Raw genomic sequence first — 24919 nt, 5'->3', positions numbered from 1 at the left:
TGCCCTGTTAAATGTATCTCCACTATTTTTTTCAGTGCTAATTCCAGGACAGGGGACATTTCTGCAAACATCTTCCTAAAAGGACTGATAGTAAATACTTAAGACTTTTGGGCCACATTGTCTCTGTTACAACTACCCTACTCTACCAGTATAGTGCAAAGGCAGCCACAAACATGCATCTATGAATGACTGTGGTTGCGTTCCAGAACTTTACTTACAAAACAGGCAGCTGGCCCAAGGGCTGTAGTTTGCTGAATTTGCTGATTCTACCTGACAAAATTATGCTGCTTCCTGTATAGTGTTAAGAAGATTACAACAATATACTTCCACTCTTCCCCTTCTTATCCTTTGTGCTATTATCATAAATTTTGATTCTTCGTATATTATAAATTCATTTTACATTGTTACTATTTTAAATAATCATCTTCTTAAAGAAAGTACTTAAATGATAAAAATGTCCTTTATATTTTACTTACGTATTTACTATTTTAGGCTCTTCACCTCTTTGTATAAATCTGCATTTCCATCTGGGATTCTTTTTCTACCTGAAAAACATCCCTTGACATTTGTTGCAATGTAAATCTCCTACAAGCAAATTCTCTCAGCTTTTGCCTAAAAAAGATCTTTAGGGGCACCTGAGTGGCTCAGTCGGTTAAGCATCTGACTTTGGTTCAGGTCATGATCTCACGGTCCATGGGTTTGACCCTCATGTTGGGCTCTGTGCTGAGAGCTCAGAACCTGGAGCCTACTTTGGATTCTGTGTCTCCCTCTCTCTCTGCCTCTCCCCACCTCATGCTCTGTCTCTGTCTCTCAAAAATAATAAACATTAAAATAAATTTTAAGATATTTAATTCGCACTCATTTTTAAATATTATTCTCACAGAATAAAGGATCTTAGTTGGAAAGGTTTCGTTCAACATTTTAAAGATGTCATTCCATATATGTCTTCAGTTTGCAATGTGGGATAAGCAGTCAGCAGTTTTTCTTACAATATTTGCTTCCCTGTATGTAAACGTATATTCTTTTCTATGGCTTTTTATTTTTAAGGACTTTATTTTTTTTTTTTAATTTTTTTTTTCAACGTTTTTATTTATTTTTGGGACAGAGAGAGACAGAGCATGAACGGGGGAGGGGCAGAGAGAGAGGGAGACACAGAATCGGAAAAAAGCTCCAGGCTCTGAGCCATCAGCCCAGAGCCCGACGCGGGGCTCGAACTCACGGACCGCGAGATCGTGACCTGGCTGAAGTCGGACGCTTAACCGACTGCGCCACCCAGGCGCCCCAAGGACTTTATTTTTAAGTAATCTCTACATTCAACGTGGGGCTCAAGCTCACAATCCCAAGATTCAATGCTCCACCAATGGAGCTAGCCAGGTGCCCCTCTATGGCAGCTTTTCTGATGTTCTCATTTCCAGTAATTTGATATTTTAATATGTCCTGGTATGATTTTATGTTTATCCTGTTCAAGTTTCACTGAGCTTCCTAGGTTATGGGTTAAAATTTTTCTTTATATCCTAAAATTCTGGAAACATTACTCTTTCAAATATTTTTTTCTACTTTCCTTCCTCCTTGGAATCCAATTGTTTTCTTTATTTTCGTTCTTTCCAGTTAGATTTGGATTGTTTCTATTCTTCTACTGTCCCTTATTCAAGTTTACTCATGTTATCTTCTGCAATAACTAATTTGCTCTTAAGTCTCTCCATTAAATTTTCCAATTCATAAAATGTAGTTTTCATAGTTTATAAGTTACATCTGGGTCTTTATTATAATTTCTATTCTCTCCTGTTTGTTTTCATGTTTTTCTGTAACTCTTTGAACATATTAATGATAGTTGTTTTAAAGTCCTTGTGTACTAATGCCTGTAATTTTTGGTTCTGTTTCTGATCACATTTTTATCTTTTTATCATCCAGTAATGTTTTTTGAATGTTAGACATTCAAATGTAACATTACTAGATATTTATATTGCTGAGTATCTGCATTCTGCGTCTTCCTTTAATAAATATTATTGAGTTTTATTTTGACAGGGAGCTAATTTACTTGAAATCACTTTGATCTTTCTCAAGCTTCATTTTTCAGCTTTATAAAGGAAGGCTTGGAGTAGTCTTTACTCTAGGGTAAGGTCAACCTACTCCTAGCATGTTGGGATCTCGACCAAGAGTAATTCCTTACAGTTGTTCAATTTATTGTTTCTCCAGTACTTTGTCTTTCTCTAGTAGTTGTCTAATAGAATCTCACCCTATGCATCCAACAGATGAGTATTCAGCTAAAACTCAAGGCAATCTCTATCCAGATATCTGGAGCTTTTTCTCAGTGTAATCCTCTCCTCTCAGGTACTCTGCCCTAAGTCCAGATACCTCACCCTCCCTAAACTTTGACTTGTCTCTTCAACTCAGCAAGACTGCTATGTACTTCTTACTCTTCTTGAGATCCCCTTCCTCTGTGCCATACCTAAAATTTTGCCACCATCCAAAAAAAACAAAAAACAAAAAACAAACAAACAAACAAACCCATCAGGGAAATCACAGAGAGATTTAGAGAGACAATTCTTTCATATATTTTGCAAGTAGTCTAGTTGGAAATCAGTTATTCCATCACAGCTGGAAGTTAAAATCTCTATTTACTTTTTCCACTAAGTTTCAAAGTTTTCATTTAGACATTTAGTACTTTAATATATCTGGAGTTTTATACATGATGTGAGATGGAGACCTGACTTCATTTTTTTCAAATGTACATTTTTTTTTCTGGCTCCAATTATTCACTGGTCTCTACGTTTCCACATTGATTTGAGATTCCACCTCTACTACTTAACAAAGTTTCACACGTGTATGGGTCTCTTCCTCAGTATTCAATTTTATTCCTCTGGTCAATTTGTTCATCCTATGCTAATATCACACTCTCAAGTATTATAATCAGTCATAAAATCTTCCAGAGTAAATCCCTCTTTACAGTTTATAATCTTTAGGTGGTCGCTACTTCTTCTTAGCCTTTACTTTTCTGTATAACATTCTCAACCCATCGTGTGGTGTGAATAACCCTGTTGTAATTTATATTGGAATTGCAATGAACCTACAAATCAATATGAGGAAAATTGGTATTTTTATAATATGAGGTATTATTTTCCACAAATATGGTATATCTCTCCTTTTATTTAAAATCAATCTTCTTTAACATTTCTTCCAAAGTTCTACAATTTTCCTTATTTAACCCTTATAATCCTTTGTTACACTGCTTCTTTCAATACATGGTATTCTTGATACTATTATTAATGATGTCCTCTCTTTCATTACATTTCTGGTAGTCTACTGCTGATATAAAGAAATGCAACCTACTTTCATATATGAATATTGTATCGAGCCACTGCTAAACTCTCATATTTAGCAATCTATAGTCTTGTCCTCTCTATTCATATCACCAATACCTTAGTACAGGCCACTATTGTCAACTGAAACAACTTCTAATTAGTCCCCTAGTCTCTAGGTTTGCACTCCACCCTGGAGTTAAAAATTCTTTTTTTTTTTTTTTAACTTATTTATTTTAAGTAATGTCTATATCCAACAAGGGGCTCAAACTCATGACCCTGAGATCAAGAGTCACATGCTCTTTCACTGTCTTCTGAGTCAGCTGGGCGCCCCTGGAGTTAAAAATTTTTACTGGTCTTGTTATCTCTCCTTTGTATACACTACTCCTCCTGTCTTCCTATCTCTTTGCAGCCAACCTAACTTCTCCTTATTCTTTTAGTTTCTGATTGCTGTCCTCAAATACTTCCTAGACTAAATTAACTATTCCTTTTATGCTTAATCCTCCTCTATCTCTTATCATTCTCAATTGTTTCTGTCTTCAATTAAACTACAGTTGATCCCTGAACAAACCCTTCAGAGGTCTGAACTGTGTGAGTCCATTTATATGTGGATTTTTTTTCCATACATAAACTACAGTACTGTCAATGTATTTTCCTTCCGATTTTCTTAATAACATTTTTTAATCTAGCTTACTTTACTGTAATAATACACTATATGATCATATAACATACAAAATCCATTAATCAACTATTTGTGTTATCAGTAAGGTATCCAGTCAATAGTAGGCTATTAGTAGTTTTTGGGGGAGTCAAAAGTTACACGTGGATTTTCAACTGCATGAGGGTCGGCACCCCTACCTACCATGTTGTTCAAGGGTCAAGTTGTATTAACTTTTTGAGAACAAGCTTGTACCTTCATTTCCACATACTCCCAGAACCTACCAGTCTTTAACATGTTAGAAGATTGATACATAACTGTTCAACAAATGTAAAAATAAAATCTCACTTGTATTTGAAAGATCCCCTGAAATAGAATTGTTTGTCCCACTCTGCAGATGAAGAAATGCACAAATCTGCATGTGTGACTCAAGAAACTCAAGCAACATTACTCTATCTTACTACTTATAGAAGGATGACAAAATACATAATAAATGTTTACCATAAATATAATTTTTTCATTTAAATTTGTGTTTTGAATAACTATTTTTAAGAAGGTCAAAAAAAGAGTTAAAAAAAAAAACACAATAGTCACTGGGGCGCCTGGGTGGCTCAGTCAGTTAAGCGACCAGCTCAGGTCATGATCTTAAGATTTGTGGGTTCAAGCCCCGCATCAAGTTCTGTACTGACAGCTCAGAGCCTGGAGCCTGCTTTGAATTCTGTGTCTCCCTCTCTCTCTGCCTCTCCCCAACTCTGTCTCTCTCTTTCAAAAATAAATAAACATTAAAAGAATTTTAAAGAAGTTTTAACTTACAATCATCACCATCATCATCTCTCCACAGAGGCATAAATCTTTCAGAAATTCCAGAACATATGTTTTTTTAATGCAGGAACACATGCCAAAGACCATTTCCATTTCTTAAATGCAAGCTAGTATTAAAATCCTTACCTGTGTTACTTCCTCTACACCAGTCATCTGGTACTTCCTCATCCTTTCAAATACTGAATGATCTGCACAGCCCCCCTGTGGACCATATTTATGGGGATAGTCTACAACACAAAGAAGCAATGTCATTATTATCACATGCTTGATATTACTAATTACCTGATAAATGAAAAACAATGTCACAATTCATGAAAGCCACCAATGCTTGTTGAGCATTCTCATTTTAAAACCTGGCAGGTTTGTAAGTTTTCCCTCAATAAAATATCACTGGTCTCTAGATTTTTGTCATATAGATGATTTGTGAATTCTAAAAAAGAACAATAATATTCTTTATTCTAGGTTTAATTTTCCCAACCTTTCCTGCTTCAGATATATGAAGTATGTTAATACTGAAATTTACGTCATTTTGTAATTTATAACATTCCCTCCACATCAAATTTCATATGCTGCACATGTACACCTCAAGCTGAACTACAGTTAGACTAATATAATATTCTACTGGCTTGAATTCCTTCAATGAATACCAACTGGACTCAAGGAAAAGTGATTTAGGAACATGCTCCATGGCATAGTAAAAGCAGACTGAGTTTAAATTTCTTCCATGTGTAATTCAAGTGAATGCTATTAGCCAGGAACAATTTTATCATCATTTGTTTTCCCTTTATAATTAAGCAGTGATTATTTTTAACCGAATTGGTTCTATTTCCAGATAGCTGTTCCATTTTAGTTTAGTCTTTTAAAAGTTTATTCCATTCTCTCAAATTTCATGTACTTCTCCCTTATTAGGGTTCTCCATATTCATGAACATATTTCATAATTTAATCAAGTTACCATAATTAAGAGAACTGTCAAAATAAAAATACCAAGACATGGGTGAGAGGGGAAGCACTGAAAAGTCCTTAAGTAGTTTAAGACATAATACACAGAACTATAATTAGAAATACTGCAGGCAGTTTCTTAAGAAAATCTAGAACCTTGGGGCTCCTGAGTGGCTCAGTTGGTTAAGCCTATGACTCTTGGTTTTGGCTCAGGTCATGACCTCACGGTTTGTGAGATGGAGCCCTGCGACAGGCTCTGCACTGACAGCATGGAGCCTGCCTGGGATTCTCTCTCTCCCTCTCTACCTGGCCCCTTCCCTCCTCACGTTCGTTCTCTCAAAATAAATAAACTTTTTAAAAAAGAAAAAAAAAATCTAGAACCTATAGTGGATACTAGTGGCCTATTTCTTTGGAAATAGTAATAATTTTATTTCAAAGTTATTTAAATTCTAGTTAACATATAGTGTAATACTGGTTTCAGGAGCAGAATTAAGCAATTCACCACTTACATATAACACCCAGTGCTCATCATAATACAATACAAAATTTATTTATTTATTTATTTTTAATTTTTTTTTTTTGGTATTTATTCATTCATTTCTGAAAGAGAGACAGAGCATGAGTGGGGGAGGGGCAGAGAGAGAGAGGGAGACACAGAATCCAAAGCAGGCTCTAGGCTCCAAGCTATCAGCACAGAGCCCGACGCAGGGCTCGAACTCACCTACTGTGAGATCATGACCTGAGCCAAAGTCGGACGCTCAACCAACTGAGCCACCCAGGTGCCCCAATACAATACAAATTTAAACTGGCAGTTAAGAAGTAGTGGTATGGACAACCTACATTTACTGATATTAATAACTCTGACTTAAACTTTAAATTAGTTTTTTATTAGAGGTCAAGACTGCAAAAGCTGTAAAATTCTAATCAATAAATATGAGATGATAGACTTAAAAAGGTACCACTTTATAACCTCACATGTATAAAGTGACTTAGGTAAGGATCATCGATGGATACTAAAACCACTAGGTGAAAGACATGAGGTAACAGGATATTCATGGTCACTGAGTGTATCACCCCATAAATTACTTACTAATTATAAAGGAAAAAGATAACTTCACACTAAAGATGTGGTAATGATCACTTCATTTACCAGGTAATGAAGCGAAGCACTACCAGTAGTAGAAAGATATGTGCGTCTTGATGTAATGCAATAAGGAATGCCCAGCTTTCCCTCTACAGTATTCTTGACAAAATATGCTCTTTGAATCTAATCATGAATAAACAATCAAACACACACCAAAATGCAGAATATCCTAAGTCACGGACCTAGACATGTGAAAATCAGCAATGTCACTTAAAGGGGGAAAAAAAACAGAAAAAGTTGAGAGAACTAAGGGTGGGGAGCCTGGCAATAGAGACACTAAAAAAGACATAATAAACAAATGTCAAAAAGGTATTTTTAGTACAACTGAAAAAATGTTATTCTAGGCTGTACAGTATTAATGTTAAAATTTTTAGGGGTGAAACACTACTAGCTATTTAGGAAAATGTACATATGCTTAGGGATATGTGTTTTAGGGGATGAATTTACATTTGAAATTTTCAAAATAAAATTAGGACTAAAAGACTGCAATATTGTTGGAACAAACTTAAATGATTTCAAAGTGGAAAACACACAACTGAAGTGCTAAATGAGAAAAAAATTAATACATTTATTATTTTACCATTTCAAAGTTTGGCTGTGGGAAAATACAATATCATCCAACATGTATCTAATAAGAATCTACCACAAAGGCTGAAAAGTTTTTCAATATGAATATGCCCAGATTTTTAATTCTCAACTTTTAGAATATTTGGGGTTATTATCACCACAATACCATCTTCTGATACTATAATTTTAACCTGAAAATATCCCAATAAGCCTTGCCCAGATTCTTAATGGAATCTAACTTGCCTGAACCACCACGTGAAGAAGTTCCTCCATACCAAGAACACTCGTTTTAATAAATAAGGAAAAATTATACAGGCATACTCATAGACAAGTTTATACACATACTTAAACACCTTCTGTAGTTAACAGAATTTAGGTCCCTTGAAATTTTGCTCCTTACTTTAATTTTTATTAAAAAGCCAGGTTCAGAGTTTGGTATTATTTATAAATCCATAATTTTGTACTATTTTATTTTACTCCCATGCTAGGACAGTCCAGTCTCTAGTAACGAAGAATGTGGACTGATTCTTTGGCTTAGTTTTCCCTGAACTCCTGGCTAAGGAAATGGTTTATCTAAGATAACAATGTGTATAAGGAGGAACCCCTCTGCTGATGACTGTGGCAGCAACTAGGCAGATAAGTAAAAACTGTACTCAGAATTACTGATACACAAAATATTTTGCCATATAAAATGGATGAAACTATACATTTTCAAAAGTTTAGTTTCTGTTCCAATGTGATAAGCAACTAAATTTATGATTCAATTAGTACATCATGTTTTTATTTTTCCATTAATGGGTCGGTGTGTGGTGCCCTAATTTAGATTTATTAAGTCAGTATTTAAGTTAATAAGAATCTATTTCACCACTTACTTAGGCTAATTAAATTCAATGAAATAAATATATATTTACCATCTGATGAAATTCTTATAGTTGAATTAAACATCTCTCAAAACATACACAAAAAAGAGCTATTTTGACCTCTGAAACTAATACAACTGTGCATATTAACTGTATTTTCTTTAAAATTAAAAACTTAAAAAAAAGAACTATTTTAAACAATAGTTCTGATTTATCATATTTCTTAAAACCATCTTAATAAGTGCCAAATCCAAACTGCTATCTCTCACACAGACATGAGCACAGACACATGAGCATGGAACACTGATGACCCCACTCCCAAATAAAAAACTATTTAACTTAGCCTTTCAAAAAACAAACCCTGTGATTAAATCATTACAATCAATTTTCAAGTGAACTTTCCCTAAATGTCCCTGGTCTCCCCATCCCGCATGCCATGCAACTACTAGAAGGAAAGGAAAGGAAAAGAAAGGGAAAGGGAAAGGGAAATGGAAAGGGAAAGGGTAAAGGAAACGAAAAAGGAAAAAGTAAAAGAAAAGTAAAGAAATAAGAAAGGAAAAAAGATGGGAGGGGAGGAGAAGGGACAGGAGGAGAGGACAGGAGGCAAGGGAAGGAAAGGGGAGGAGAGGGAAGAAAGAAAATGAAGGGAAAGGAAAGAAAGAGGAAAGGGAAGAATGAAAGAAAGAATATGGGGGCAGAGGGACTAATGTGTTTACTAAAATATATAAACTTCCCAAAAACCCTTCATATCAGTATGTCACTTAACCAATAAAAAAGTTTTTAACTATTCAAAATTTTTACTTGAAAAATAATTTTACAGGGCATCTGGTTGAGCGTCCAACTTCGGCTCAGGTTATGACCTCAGGTTCTAGGATTCAAGCCCCACATTGGTTTCATTGCTGTTAGCACAGAGCCTGCTTCAGATCCTCTGTCTCCCCACCTCTGCCCCTCCCCAGCTCAAGCTCTTTCTCTCAGCAAATAAACATTAAAAAAAATAATAAACATTTTTACTCTTGGCTTAGTTTGGCAGCCATTGACCAATAGGTCCTCATTGTCCTGTGTTCAAAGGCAGACTGAATTCTCCAGCTCCGTTCCAAGTTAGGTAGGACATATAGCCAAGTTCAAGTTGAAGGAATGTGAGCAGTAGGGAAGTGCACTAACCAGGATCCTCCATGCTCTTTTCACCTGAATGTCTCCTGGGAGATAACCTGGGAACAGCATGAAATAAAGTACCCCAGATTCTTGGGGCACCTGGGTGGCTCAGTGGGTTAAGCATCCAACTTCCGCTCAGGTCACGGTTTGTGAGTTCGAGCCCTGCATCTGGGTGATAGCTCAGAGCCTGGAGTCTGCTTCGGATTCTGTGTCTACCTTTCTCTCTGCCTCCTTCCCTTCTCATTTACCCTCTCTTCTCTCTCTCAAAAGTAAACATTTTTTTTTTTAAAGTATCCCAGATTCCTGAATTACTTATTGAAGAAAAGCTGCCTAATAAGGAATACTCACATTACATTGTCACAGTTTAATGAATTTTTAGTGCATTTTGTCACTGAATATGGGAGCTATTTGGTACTGCAGTTAGCAATGCCTTAAGACATGGTGAAAACGTTTGTCAAGGAGAACAGAACAATTCATTTATACCTGCTTTCCAATGGCATTTAGCAATTTTTTCCAATCACCGACAGTACCAAAATAATCTTAGACTAGGATATCAGAAATTCTTTAGCAGTGTTAGTATTTACTGTCATTTTCTGAATGTTTTCATTTATAACCACTTTTCACTTATCCCCAGTCAGAACTCTTGCCAAAAAATCATCATATAGTTAAGTTGAAGACTGATACAGTACAGTAATAATTCTATCTTTTAACTAAAGATAAATCTCATAAATCCTATACTATCCAGATAAAATATTTTACATGCTTAGGGAAATGTACTATTATCACTGTTCAAAGAGTTTTTCAAAATTTACTCAATGCAAGATTTTCAGTTTTAGAAAGCAAAAGAGCTGTGACGCTTGTTAGCAATGTAGTTATAAGTCCACCACATAATACATATGTCAAAATAACATTTTTGTTATATATAATTTATATATATATTATATATAATTTAGTTCAACTAAAATACTTCAAGATATAAATCATTTGATTAGCTTGATACTATTCACACTTGAGAAATAACAAAAATAATCTGATCATGATAGGAATTGGGATTTACCTCCATTCAAAACACACTAACAAATATATTTTTAATCTGTTTCTACACAGGCAAAAAAGAGCTACTACAAAGTATTTCTGGAAAAGAGAATTTAAACTTCCAAACATTTGAACCAGTAAATGTGCATGGCATTTAATGTATTATCTTACTGAATTCAGATACAAAACAAAAATGTCCCTGTTTTAAAGTGTAACATCATTTTCTTTAATACAATAAGGGAAGCCAAAGAAGAATATACACGTCTGATTTATATAAACCCAGCAGTCCCTATTATATAGTAACCCAATAAAATATAAATACTTTCCAGATATTAATAATACTAGACACATTGACACTCTTGTCATCAATACATTGCCACTGATGCTTGGCATTCGAGCATTAAGATTAAGGTAAACAAGGGTGCCTGGGTGGCTCAGTTGATTAAGCATCCAAGTTCAGCTCAGGTCATGATCTCGCGGTTTGTGAGTTCAAGCCCCGTGTAGGGCTCTGTGCTGACAGTTCAGAGCCTGGAGCCTGCTTCAGATTCTGTGTCTCCCTCTCTCTCTGCCCCTGCCCGGCTCACACTCCATCTCTCTCTCTCAAAAATAAATAAACATTAAAAAAAAATTTTTTTAAGGTTAAGGTAAGCAAACAAGTACTGCCTAAAGGGTATCTCATCTATTTGATAAAATACATAAAGCTAATATATTTACAGACATAAATAAACATACATAGGTGTACCCACACATACATATTTGTGACACTATACATGTAGCTGATGTTAGGGTAGATTTCTTTCTACCATTCCTCCACAGTCAGAAGTCAAACACATATTGGGGCGCCTGGGTGACTCAGTCGATTAAGTGTCCAACTTCAGCTCACATCATGATCTCGCGGTTCGTGAGTTCAAGCCCCGTATCAGGCTCTGTGCTGACAGCTCAGAGCCTGGAGCCTGCTTTGGATCCTGTGTCTCCCCTCTCTCTGCCCCTCCCCTACTCACACTCTCTCTCTCAAAAATAAAATAAATATTAAAAAAATATATATTTTAAAGAAGTCAAACAAATACTAGTATAATAGCACACCATCTATAGGCTAACATCAGCAGCAGTTGAAAGGAAGCCAGTAGAAACTTAAGAACACAACCATCACCTAGCAGGCCATTATTCCCCAGGGTGAAAGGACGGCCTATAGGAAGATCACTCAGCCTCATCCCACCTCCAATAAGTTGTACGGCTGGAATCAAGAGACTACCTATGTTTAAGAAAATCACCTCCTCTGGTCCACCACCTGGGAGAGTCAAGAAACTCCTGCAGCACTATCCAACTCCATCAGGCAGGCTCCAGCAAGAATCAAGGGGGGGACCCAAAAACTCTTCCTGTTTTAGGGAAGACATTCCCCTGCCCCTCATGTCTCTAAACACTCACAACTATCTACCACCTTCTGCCTTGGGACCCTCAAGGACTATTGTCATTGTAACCCAGCTTTTATACTCATGAGACTATACCACCAACTACTCTAACTCATTATAGGTATTTGCTGCCCCCCAGGTCACTACTTCCCTTTATTTCCTTATTTTTAGCTCTTAACTCACTGTCACTCTCCAACATCATCCCAACATAATTCTTAGTGATTCCAACATTAATGTTGATGATCCTTCCAGTACACTAACCTTTTCTCCAATGATCTTCTCCTACTTGAAGTTCTCACTTACATAATAATTCTTTTGAACCTGTCATTACTAATAAGTGAAACCCATTTACAGTCTCAACTTGCACATCCTACTTTCTTTCCATGAGCTGTCTTTTCACAACACTCCCTCCAACAATCCTGCAACACCACTAAAAACTTTCCATCTACCAATGTTACCACCTTGCTCACTATCTATCAATGAATATTCTTTCTTCTGTTTATTCAGCTTAAATCCAATAGTCGATTATTATCATAATTACTTCACCGCATTGGCTTAAAACTTCCTTTCCCTTCCCAATCCCAACTCTCAACCAAATCCTGTTTAAAATGAACTTTCTACCTACACCCCTGCAAATGAATAGGCCTAGAAAAAACTGGTAACTATGACTATTCTCACTCAAAAATCATAATCTGTAACTCCTAGCAGCTCCTTTGTGCTACCTGGCATGGATACTTTATTTCCAGAGTCCATTCTCAATCTTATTTACCCAGTTAACTGTAGGCACTCACTGCTTTACCACATGAACAGCAGCAATAAAACTGATCGTGCCAGGTGAAACTATGCAAACTATGATCTTAATATCAATGGGGAAAATTATAATTGTTCCCAGGCTTTAAAATATTTAAATACTAAAATACTAATACCTTTTTACTAAATATAGTAAAACTCTCAATACTAAAACTCCTATTATTTATAAATCTATAGGACAATGAAAATAATAAAACTATTATTTAGTACACCATACTTTAAAACATTAGAAACATGAAGAATTAGATCTAAAGAAAAATATAGTGTTTTATTTCTTTATAAATTGTATTTTATATATCATCAACTAGAGATATACTTTTTTCAAAGTTGGATATTTAGGGTAAAAAATATATTTCCAAAGCAACAAAACAATATTTACATATGCTTCAAATCCTGTCAGCACAAAACTGCCCCAACAGGAAAAAAAAAAAAAAAGGAATCAAGTGTAGAATTTTCCCTACATACTTTCAAAACTTCTAAAAGACCCTATTTTCCCTGGTCACCACATTAACTATGAAAATGGACAATGACATTTTCCCTCTAAAATTACTGACAATATAATTCCCATTTCTAGAAAAAGTCTTTGTTCAACTAATGAATAAGCCCTCATTGTGATGCTAAATCACAGGATGCACTGTAGTTCCCCTGAAAAGGCCAAACAGCATATTCTTTCACAAAGAATGAGTCATTGGTGTAGAATATTCAGCCTATTTAAAACAAAGATCAGCTTTAAATCTATTGCCTTTCTTCCAGTTCTTTTGCATGCCAAACTCTTGCTTTTGTTTTGCTGTAGGAGGGACAAATATAAATAATACATATATTGTGATACTACCTCAAGCAGGAAACAGTTCCAGTTAACTCTCAATCATCTACTCCAGGAAGAGGGAAATATTTACTGTTCAGATTCTCTGTCCAACAGAACTGGTACATAAAACACCCACTGCTTACTGCATCCTAACTAGAGTAGACCTTGCATCCTCACTATTCCCAGTAAGGCTTCCCCCACCTCACTGTGACTGACAGGTTAGAATTTTGACTGCAGGGATGCCTCAGTCGGTTAGGCCTCAAACACTTGGTTTCAGCTCAGGTCATGATCATAGTTAGTGAGATCAAGTCCCACATGATCGCTGATAGCACGGAGTCTGCTTGGGATTCTCTCTGTCCCTCTCGCTCTGTCCCTCCCCTGCACATGTGCTGGTGTGTGAGGACATGCATTCTCTCTCTCTCTCTCAAAATAAATAAACTTTAAAAGAAAAAACAAATGAAATGTGACTGCAAAACCAAGGTCTTGCCTATGAGATGACTCTAACAGTCAAAATATTTGGTGTAATCTCTCCATTAACATGCTATAAATTACCAAATCCAATGAAATAATCTAATTTTTATTGTATTAATTGAGTTTAAAACAGACGGACTCCACAGACAGACAATGAACAAAAAGCTGTTTTGTTAATATCTGGAGGGTAGGTGGGTAGGGTTCTTGCCCACAAAAATGCCATTTATTCCTAAAGTTGCCAAAAACCAACAAGGATTCACTGATGGAGAGTAAAAAGGGAAAGTAGGCTATTATTTTATTATTTTATTTTATTTTTATTTTATTATTTTATTTTATTTTAGAACAGAGGAGGAGTTTGGAGGAATAAAGGAATAGCTAGGACACACCCCAAATGTCCTTTCTTCTAACTCCAGGGGATAGGAGTCCCTTTCTCCCAAACACCCTGTCCCCATTCTCCACATCCAGTTTCTATTTGGGGAGGGTGGGGACAACACGGGAAGAAAGGCATAGTATGACTGTCCCTGGGAAGGAGAGGAAGCTGAAGATGGTCCCCTTTTCCACATATACTCACAATACTCATCTCCCAGGAAACAGAAATGGGAAGCTGAGACAAGCATGTCCTTCCCTATCCCTGGTTTTTAAGAAGAAAGGGTTAGTGTTGGGAGCCAAGCAGATCATGGGCATCAGGTCAGTAGGAGAACTGTTGCTCTATTATTCTGATCAATTATAAAGAGAATCACTAGACTCTAAGGTGCATTAGGTTAAGACCCTCTGTGTCCACAGGATCTCAAACTATCTTATACAAATTAGGCACTCAAATAATGTTAATAAATAATCATGTGTCAACCACCCAAATTTTTAAAATAATTAATCATTAAACCTGTAAAACTTACAACTGAAACATGTATTGAAAACCTGTAACATACTGAATCAACATGACCATTATTTCCATTTATTCAGTCTGGGATAGAGAAAATGGGTGAGTCCAGGCCAAGGAAGATGCCAGTTTCATTTCTTTTCTGAAGTCCCTGAGCTGTGGTAGCTAAAAACAAATATTATCAGCCAGAGTAATAGCTACCTTTCTCCCGTCTTCAGAGATTCTTTTCTCTAACAGCCAAAAGTCTACCCTATGTTCAAGGTTCAAGTCAAATGCCATCTCCCCTAAGAAGTATTCCTAAGGATCCCTAAGGCTCCCTCAGTGTGCACTACCCTCATACTCTGATGACATTTTGCTTAAGCATTTATCACATTCTGACAATATTACTGACTGGAAATTCCCCTGAAGGATTTTCTTTTGAAGTCTTAATCCTTCCTATACATTCACAAATCAATAAACATTTGTTGAATTTAATTTTTCAGTCAGCAGCTGGTTTCCATTCCTCTTCAAAGGTCATCCATTAACCAAACACCTATAAACTGCTGACTCCAATAACCTCCTTTTGGCCTTCATTCCATCCGCAATAACTAGGAACTGTCTGCAACTTAAAACTGTTTCTACATGAAGGTGTGCTCTAAATCCCTAACTACTTTACAGATTCACATAAAATAGAACCTGTTCAAAATGAGGGCATGTATGCACATAAATTTCCTAATTGTATGTCAGTGTTATTTTTCATTGCATCAATTTCTTTACAAAAGAAGTAATGAGAAAAAAAAAAACTATTAAGTTTTAACAAACTTAATACATCAGCAATACAAGAATAAATAGACACAGAGTACACATCCTCAAAGAACTTACAGTCTAGCTGGGATATTAGACATATATAAACAAGAATCCATTTAAATTCACCAAGTGTTAAGTGTTGCCGCAATTATCCACAGTTCATAAACAGTTAAATATTGGTTGAATTTAATTACTCATCCAGTCAACAGCTGTCTTCCTTCCATGCCTCTTCTCAGAGGTCAATCATATGGACCACTGACCTGTAAACTGCTGGATTCAAAACACAGCAACAACTCACCGATACATAAATGGCAGTAAAGAGAGGACACCCAGAACTGACGGGCCAGAAAAGACTTCTAGAAATATTATTTCTGAACTGCATTTCGAAGGATGAGTGTTGGTTTGGGGGAAAAAGAATCTATAAGATCAGTGTTTCTTCTGCTCTCTTGCTTCCACAAGGTTCATCTTAAGTTTCCAAAATGTCTCCTTTCTAGAGCTCAGGTAACAGATCAAGGCATTTAAAAGTCCTTAGTATATATTTCATCCTCTTGTCTTTTTTCAAATTTATCATATGTAAAATGATGTTTAATCAATCAGTAGTTGATGGGCTACTATCAAAAGCTTTAGAGTTTTTATTTTTAATAACCCAAAACTAGAAACAACCCAAATGTCCATTGACAGGTGAATGCATAAACATCCATACAATGAAATACTACTCATCAATAAAAAGTAATGCACTATTAATATACACAAAAACATAGATGAATCTCAAAAAAATTGTGCTAAATTAAAGAAGTCAGATTTTTTTTTAAGAGTACATAATACAGGAGCACCTGGGTGGCCCAGCCAGGTAAGCATCTGACTCCTGATTTTGGCTCAGGTCATGACTTCGTGGTTCATGACTTCAAGCCCCATGTCGGGCTCTGTGCAGAGATCCTGCTTGAGATCCTCTCTCTCCCTCTCCCTCTGTCCCTCCCCCACTCATGAGCATGTGCTTTCTCTCTCTCTCTCTCTCTCTCTCTCTCTCTCTCTCTCTCAAAAATAAATAAACTTAAAAAAAAGAGTACATAATATAAAATCACATTTACATAAAATTCTACAAAATGAAAACTAGCCTGCAGTTTAGTGCCTGAGGAAAAAAGGGTTGAGAAGAGAAGGACTACACTGAGTAGGAGGAAGATTTTGGGGGGAAATGGATACATACACTATCTTGACAATGGTAATAGTTTCCCAGATGTACACAAATGCCAAAAAACTATCAAATAGTATACATTACATATAAGCAGTTTTGAAGATAATGTATACCACAGCAATGTTTAATAGTAAAAAGGGGGGAGGAATTTAAATGTCCACGTAGTTGATGGGTTGCTAAACAATACACTCACCAATGAAACAACAGAATATTACACAACCGTTTAAAAGAAAAATGTTAATGGCAGTGGACACACTTCTACTTCATTTACAGGCAAAAATGTAATTTTTATATAGTCATTTGATAATCAGCAAAATCAAAAATATTTCCAGCTCTACAGAAAAAGTAGTTAGACATCATCCAATTTTAGAAGAGATAAGGGATATTAAAGATCTGGTCTAATGCCCTCATTTTATACATAGAAACTGAGACCTATTTACTTGCATAAAAAAAGTAAGACCTTCCCATAAGGTCACAAAGCTATTCTAGTGCATCATCTTGATTTCCCTTCTACTCCACTCTCATACACATGGCATGCCTCAGTTCTCTGACACATTACCTCTTGTGCTTTCTCCCTACCACGTCTGTCACTAACTTGTATGATCCTGACCAAATGAATTAAACCCTGAAACCGTTTTAACTAGTTGATCTACAAGGCCACCTTTAAATCCACATTCTAACACTCCCTAAGCTGCTGAAACCAAAAACAGCGACATCAATGAATTCTTAGTGTAATGTCTGAATATAAATAGGCAAGAAAGCAAGACTGCTTATGCAGATTATCTAATTTACAAATTTACAAGCCATGAACAAGGGATTAAGTGGTACTCTGACCCTTGTCATAACTGTTCACACTTCTATGTACTAGAAGAAAGTGCTTTTTACTACTAAGTACAGAATTGAACAAGCGTGAATTTAAGATGATAAATACATGTGGTTATCACCACCACATCTGAGTATCAAAGCGACTGGAGAAGTTATTAAATATTTTCACTGAAAACTGTGCCTATGTTCTTGTACCACCTCAGAAGCCATTCCCTAAGGTTCTCCAGAACAGCAATATCATTCTCCATGGTGGCTTCATAGATTTATGCCAACAGGTGCAAAAACAGTATTAAAAGAAGAGTAACCAAATTCTCATCAGAATGCCTACCCAAAGTTGGTATACCCAAAGGTGGTATACCTCACAGGTCATTTACTTCTGCTGAGAATAACACACACACACACACACACACACACACACACACACACACGGACACTAAGTTCACTCAAGCATGTACACAGTGATCTAAACAATCACACAGTAATTAAGTTGTGAAAATAAATTATTAGGACTTAAGAAAATTCTATGAAAATAATAACATACATTAAAGGAAAATCTTTCCCTTTTATTTTTTTTTAATTATTATTTTTTTTAATGTTTATTTATTTTTGAGACAGAGAGAGACAGAGCATGAACGAGGGAGGGGCAGAAAGAGAGGGAGACACAGAACCGGAAGCAGGCTCCAGGCTCTGAGCCATCAGCCCAGAGCCCGACACGGGGCTCAAACTCACGGACCGCGAGATCGTGACCTGAGCTGAAGTCGGATGCTTAACCAACTGAGCCACCCAGGCGCCCCAATCTTTCCCTTTTAATTAGTCATAAAGTAGAATATCCTTTGCTAAATATATTGAGGAGAGAATCTGGCTTATAACCACAAAAGTTGCAAATGTGTCATTTTAGAGAGGCTTACAGATTTCAGAAAAGCCCCAGAAATCCTTGGAGTAATGTTAGAATTGACAGTTTTTTCCCTTGAGTGAAGCAGAAAAGCACACGGTTAAGAATACAAGATCCATAATAAAGTGACATGTTTTCTAAGCCTTAAGTTTCTTCATATATAAAGTTGTGGAGAGGGGACTATGTGTGCCTATTATACTTGATAGTGTAATTATGAGGATTAAATGAAATAATGCAAGCAAAAAACTTTATATAGCACCAGGCATACATTAAACAGTAATAACTGTTCTTACTACTATTATTAGTACTATAACCTTAATTATTCTACTCAGAAAGGTTAAAGACTCAATTAAAAGGGAAGGGCACCTGGGTGGCTCACTCTGTTAAGGGTCAGACTTCCGCTCAGGTCATGATCTCACAGTTTGTGGGTTCGAGCCCATGTTGGGCTCTGTGCTGACAGCTCACAGCCTGGTTCAGATTCTGTCTCTCTCTCTCTCTCTCTCTCTCTCTCTCTCTCTCTCTGCCCCTCCCCTTTCATTTTCTCTTTCTCTCTCAAAAAATAAATAAACATTAAAAAAAGACAGCCAATTAAAAGTGAACGATCTGTCCTGTAGAAAAGGAGTAAGCTAACTACAGGCTGCTGCACACCTGAGTCCTTTGGTTTGGCATGCAAGCTAAGGAAAGTTTTTACATTTTTAAATGGTTGAAAACATTCGAACAAAATCACTCTTGACATTACTATTTGTAAGCTCTAATCCCACTATTGGTATATAATAAGAAGAATGTGAAAAGGCATGAACATATATTTTAATTGGATAAATAAAAAATAAGAGCTGAAACCAATGGTAAAGTTAAATGCCAAAAAAGAATAGAAAACTCAGTCACATTCAAGTTCACTGATCCTACAAGCTAACTCATTATCTTTGGGGAAAAAGAAAGGTTGACATAAAGGAAGATATTTGGAAGTTACTGTAAGATGCAAAGGGGAAAAATGCAATTATAGGACAGGAAGAAATAAAAGTGCAAAAAAAGAGCAGAATATGCTTAACCTACATACAAACAGAAAAGAGGAGGGAAATGAGAGAAGATGCAATAACAGAAATCATAAAAGGCAGAACAAACACAGTATAGGGTGCTGATGGGGAAGTATAAATCAGCAAAGGATAACATTTGATTATAACACAATTAAAAACATGAGTTCAAAATCTGTCCATTATTCTCTTCCTCTCCCTCCTTTCCCAAAAGGTCTTGTTTGATTTTGAGAAATTATAAGGAAAATGTTTCAAGATTTCATTAAGTATCTATAAATAATCTGCTCCAGAGATTAAATAATATTTGGTATGTTTAAGGAACAAAAGAAACAGAAACCACAGCTGAAGAATTTATATACCCTGATAGAAAAGGGAACCTGCAAGAAGATTAAATTACTAAAAAATTACAAAGTAACACACAAATCAAGTATATTGTAATTCTGTTGGAAGAAAGGAAGGCAGAGGAATTCATATTCCAACATGTGAAGAGGACTGTAGCTTAGAGCTTGAGAAGCGTCTGAAATACCAGGAGGGAGAACTGGAAAAGGAATCAAAGAGGGATGAATAAAAATATAGCCAAGTAGCATTAATGAATTTGTGAGTTAGCAAGTAGCTAAAGTCATAAATGCAACCCATCTAGAATAATTATGCTATTTTCTGTAACAATCCAGCATCAGCGATAACAAGCAGCTGGAGAGACTGAAAAAGTATGGAAACTGTCAGAGCTGATAGAGCAGAAAGTCAAGATAGTTAGGCTTTCCAATACATTATTAGGAGTGAGAATGAAATTGTTGATAATAAATTTCTGGCTGTAGAATGGAAAACGAAGCCAGAAGGAAGGTACCAAGTTAGGAAAATAGGCAAAAATTAAGAGGCTAGTCTAATTATAGTCAAAAATAAAATATAAGTATTCAAGAGGCATTATAAAATACAGGAATGTATTTCTGCATTATTTCATGAAAGCATTCTTGTGATTAGATGACCATGAATATATGGACAATGGTAAAATTAAAAGGAGAAGTCCAAGTACATTTTCTACTCTGAAAATGTAAAACAAGGACTCTCCTGACAAATTACCATCATATAAAGACCATGGTAGAGGACAAAATCTAACATGATAAACCTTCAGTCTTACCAGGCTAAAGTGAAATCATTACTTCAGGATTCCAAAAAGAAATATTCAAAGGATTTAGATATTACCAAATACCTAAAATATTCCTTAAACACTATACAAATATCCACCTTGAAATTTACATAAGAAGATAATGATACTTCAGTAGGCCACACACACAAAGGCATTATAGCATTAAATGACCGGCTGATATCAGAATATAGAATTTGCAGTTCAATCAGTGTTGTTGACTCATAGTTCATATAGAATTGGTTGTATCATATCAACAAAGTAGGAACGGCATGGACTGACAAGGAAATCAACTCTTTATAATAGATCTATTTTTCATTAAGTTGAGACTTTGGCTGTGAAACTATTTTCACCTCAGACTTTGTATGTCTCACATACGTTAAACTATTTATATTCCTCTGCGAAAGGCTACTTGATAAAATTTAAGTACTTACTAATATCATCTTCATGATAAATGACAGAATGAAAAGGTAGAGTTCGGTCTTTAATATATCTCTCTGCTGGCTCAACATAAAATGTGCCACCACGAGTCTGGATGAATCCTTCAAATCTTCCATCAATAACAGACCCATGGCTTAAACTTCCTTCTTCACCTATTAATGAAAGGAACAAACTCTTGAAAAGTTAATTTGCAGGTAAATGTTAAATTCATTCTCCTTTAAAAAGCCATTCTTATACATTTTAAAAATGTGAATACAAATTTATTGGGGAAACTAATTTTCACATAAAATATATCAAGCTGAATCTGAGATGTGAACAGCAACTACTACTTAGTTAAAATCTAAACAGTTAACTAGACAACAATCAGAAATAGAACATCTATCTCTCCTTGGCAATCATATTCCTAGCACCTAAGCATAGTGCCTGGCAAGCATTCAACAGTCACTCAATAAATAATTGTTACATTAACTCAAACTCAGAAAGAGGCAAGCAGATCCACTGATACAATATGTACTTTCAAAATAAAGATATTAAATAATCTTTTGGGTTTTTGCTCTAATTCCATAAGCAAAAAGTTCTTTTCCCACCTGATATAATCTGCATGAGACTTTTGGCATCCTTTTTTTATAAATACATTTTTTAAATAAGAAAGTCTCAAATATTTCAGAAGTAGTTTGAACAAAAAGTAATCCAATAATACTTTTTAAGATACTAGATTTGTAATACTGTCCCATCAATTATACTTCTCTAGTGAAAGAAAATATGGGATAAAAAAAAAAGGTATTCTGAGATATTCACAAAGACAAGCTGAGCACCAACCGTCACATGACAAAAAGAAGTGGAAGTAGGAAGATGGTGCTTAAAAGTTAAATTTACCTGTTAAAATTTTCTCACTAAAATAAGTATCAGGCTTTCCACAATTTCTAAACTGTAGATTAACATTAATTAACTGACTGTGAATTAACTAAGGACTAAAGCTAAGAACCCAAGACACTGGTATTTTAAATGACATGATTTCTACCTGCAAACTTATTAATTAGTCTTGTACTTTTCTTAGCCATCGCCTAGCAAAGAACTGCAGACACTAAGTTATCTTCTCAGAAAGATAAATAGGGAATAGGGAATAGTAGAAAACTATAGTTTGAAACTAAAAGTCTAGACTGACAGAAAAACACTTTCCTTTGTTTACAAAATTAAAGAGTACAAAAAACTTTCATTAACCAAGTTTCATCTACAAGTGAGAATTTGTAAGTATAGAAATGCCTCATTTGTCTGGCATAATAAAAAAAATTAGAAACAGTTTTAAAAACTTAATTTTTCATAACGTTATGATTTTGAGCAGAAACCTATTACATAGAAATGAAATTTAACTTTCAGTCCACTGTCTTAATAACAGAGTTATCTTATTTATCAATATACAATTATAATACTACTTTGATCCTCTCTAATCCCTCCAGAAGACTTTGACTGTTTTTCCCACACTACTAAACTGTCAAATGTAACTTTCTCTTGGGTGAAGTGTGCTCCCCATCCCCACAGTACCTTTTTAATCAGCTGTAGTAAGAGAAATTTGCTAGAACTGTAAACACAGCAAACAAATTCTGAGAAAGGAAGGCCCTGAATGGATTTTCCTATGCATAACTTTGTCACATTATTTTTGGCTGTTAAGATGATCTTTACAGTTTTCCTTTAGATTTTTCCTCTTTTCTTATAAAACACACCCAATTTCTTGCTTGAAAGATTAGAAAATTATAAAAGCCATTAAAATTTTTTTTCAAACTAACAGTTTGTAGGTACTGAGAATCAAAACATCATACCTTTCAGAAACGAGGCACTATATAATTCAATATTAAAAATACATGAAAAGATAGATCCAAGGGTTACTTCATTCTTCAAAGACCATTATCCTTCATGATATACTTAAATCTACAAATCTCCTCAGGATCTCTCTCCCACCTTTCTGTTTTTTGTTTTCTAAATATAATTTATCGGCAAATTGGCTAACATACAGTGTGTAAAGTGTGCTCTTGGTTTTTTATCCCACCTTTCTGAAATATATGTCTATACCTCAAAATACATGTGTTTCCTTGTGTAGAAAAAACTGAAGAAAGGAATTCTTCTAAGGTTCAACTTACCATAAATATGTCCAGTGTAAATATGAGAGGTATCATAATCAAGTACTTTATTTGATGTTTCTACTTTAAATTCATTACTGAAAAGGGATGTATCCCTCTTCATCCGTAGGTTGAAATGTCTGCAAAACAGAGAAGAAACGGGAAAAAATGAAATTAAAAGGACCTAAATTTTAAACAATTTTTTGGTTAAATTTTTGGTCTGCAAAATATAAACTGTTTCACACAATTTGTCTACTTGGGAAATATACTGTCCAAGATTTCTCTTATAAAAATTTTGCTCTAAAATTCAATCTAGTTGTTATGACACAAATCTAAATTATATTCAATTAAACAGTAACTGTCTAGGATATATTAAAGAATGAATGTGTCTACAGGCTGATTCCTACGTGGTAAAAACAAGTTCATTCCAACAGCAACTAAGTTGCTTGGACATAAAAACACGTTTCTAGACCCAATTACTATTATTCACCACTACCTGCCTTCTCTCTTTAGTTATTCTTCAATGTTGCCATTTCCCCCTACTCTTCACAACTCAAATAATACATTAAAAACTGGCACCTACATTAATGACTTCTCAGAAAAGTAAGTATGCATGCTCGCTCTTTCTCTCTCTCTCTCTCTCTCTCTCTCTCTCTCACACACACACACACACACACACACACACACACACACGGACGCACACACATACAAAAGCACAGCTTTCAACTCTTATTTTTTCCTTGGGACTTTTAATTCTTCTGTCATTAGATCTTCCTCCGTTCAATTTGAGAAGCCCAAAAGACCATGATATTAGCTGAAATCATACTCAATTGTCCTCTATAGACTAACAAGAAAGACCAAAATATTGAGGTGAAAATAAAGAATCTAGGGTTGAGTCAAACTTGAAATCAAATCTTATGTCTAAAATCTACTAGCCAAGGATTGCAGTCTGTCAAATGAAGATAATACATTCTATCTTGTAAAACTTTTTTAAGGGCTACACAGTACCCAGCACATAGGAGATGTATAATAAATGGCAACTAATTAGCTATCATTACTAAACTCTTAAAAGTATATCAAGTCTCTTTTATAACTGTCATAAAAGTCTGCACATAGCACAATTTCTACTCAATGAATCTGAACTAAAGTGTTCAATTAGCAAGTGCCAAATGTTAGTAGGATATGGAGTAACTAGAACTCTCCCACATGGCTGGTAGAAGTACAAAATGGTGAAATTACTTTGGAAAACTGGCACTTTTTTTTAAGTTAAACATATGAAAACCCTCTGACCCACAATTCTATCCCAAGAGAAATGAAAGCAAAAGTCCATAAAAACAAATTGGACACAAATGCCCATAGCAGTTTTGTAATAGACCAAAACTGGAAATAACCCAAATGTCTATCAACAAGTAAAGAGATAAAGACTGTGACTTATTCATACAATGGCAAACTACTCAGCAATAAAAAAATATCAAGCTACTAAAAAATACACACTTTTGTGAAGACATAAAAGAACATATATAGTATAAGTCCATATATATGTAATCTAGAATAGGCAAAAAGCTATCTATACAGAAAGTGGACTGGTGGTTGCCTGGGGTAGAGAGACACTAAGGGTAAAGGCAGATAAAGGAACTTTTTGCTATG

The 24919-nt window shown here is 35.3% G+C and overlaps 1 protein-coding gene across 2 annotated transcripts in view; it reads right to left on the bottom strand.

Annotated features, from left to right (window-relative positions):
• ADAM10 (ADAM metallopeptidase domain 10) overlaps window positions 1–24919 on the bottom strand; it is a 133616-nt gene that overhangs the window by 49592 nt on the left and 59105 nt on the right. For both annotated transcript variants that reach the window (XM_043555321.1, XM_043555322.1), the window contains exons 3-5: window positions 23294–23412; window positions 21152–21310; window positions 4906–5006 (exon numbers count right to left, since the gene is read on the bottom strand). In XM_043555321.1, coding sequence (XP_043411256.1) covers window positions 4906–5006; window positions 21152–21310; window positions 23294–23412 — 379 coding nt within the window. The remainder of the gene's footprint in view (window positions 1–4905; window positions 5007–21151; window positions 21311–23293; window positions 23413–24919) is intronic.

This window comes from Prionailurus bengalensis, chromosome B3 (assembly GCF_016509475.1).
Source record: "Prionailurus bengalensis isolate Pbe53 chromosome B3, Fcat_Pben_1.1_paternal_pri, whole genome shotgun sequence".
Classification (NCBI taxonomy): domain Eukaryota; kingdom Metazoa; phylum Chordata; class Mammalia; order Carnivora; family Felidae; genus Prionailurus; species Prionailurus bengalensis.
This window is presented reverse-complemented; position numbering and strand designations above follow the sequence as displayed.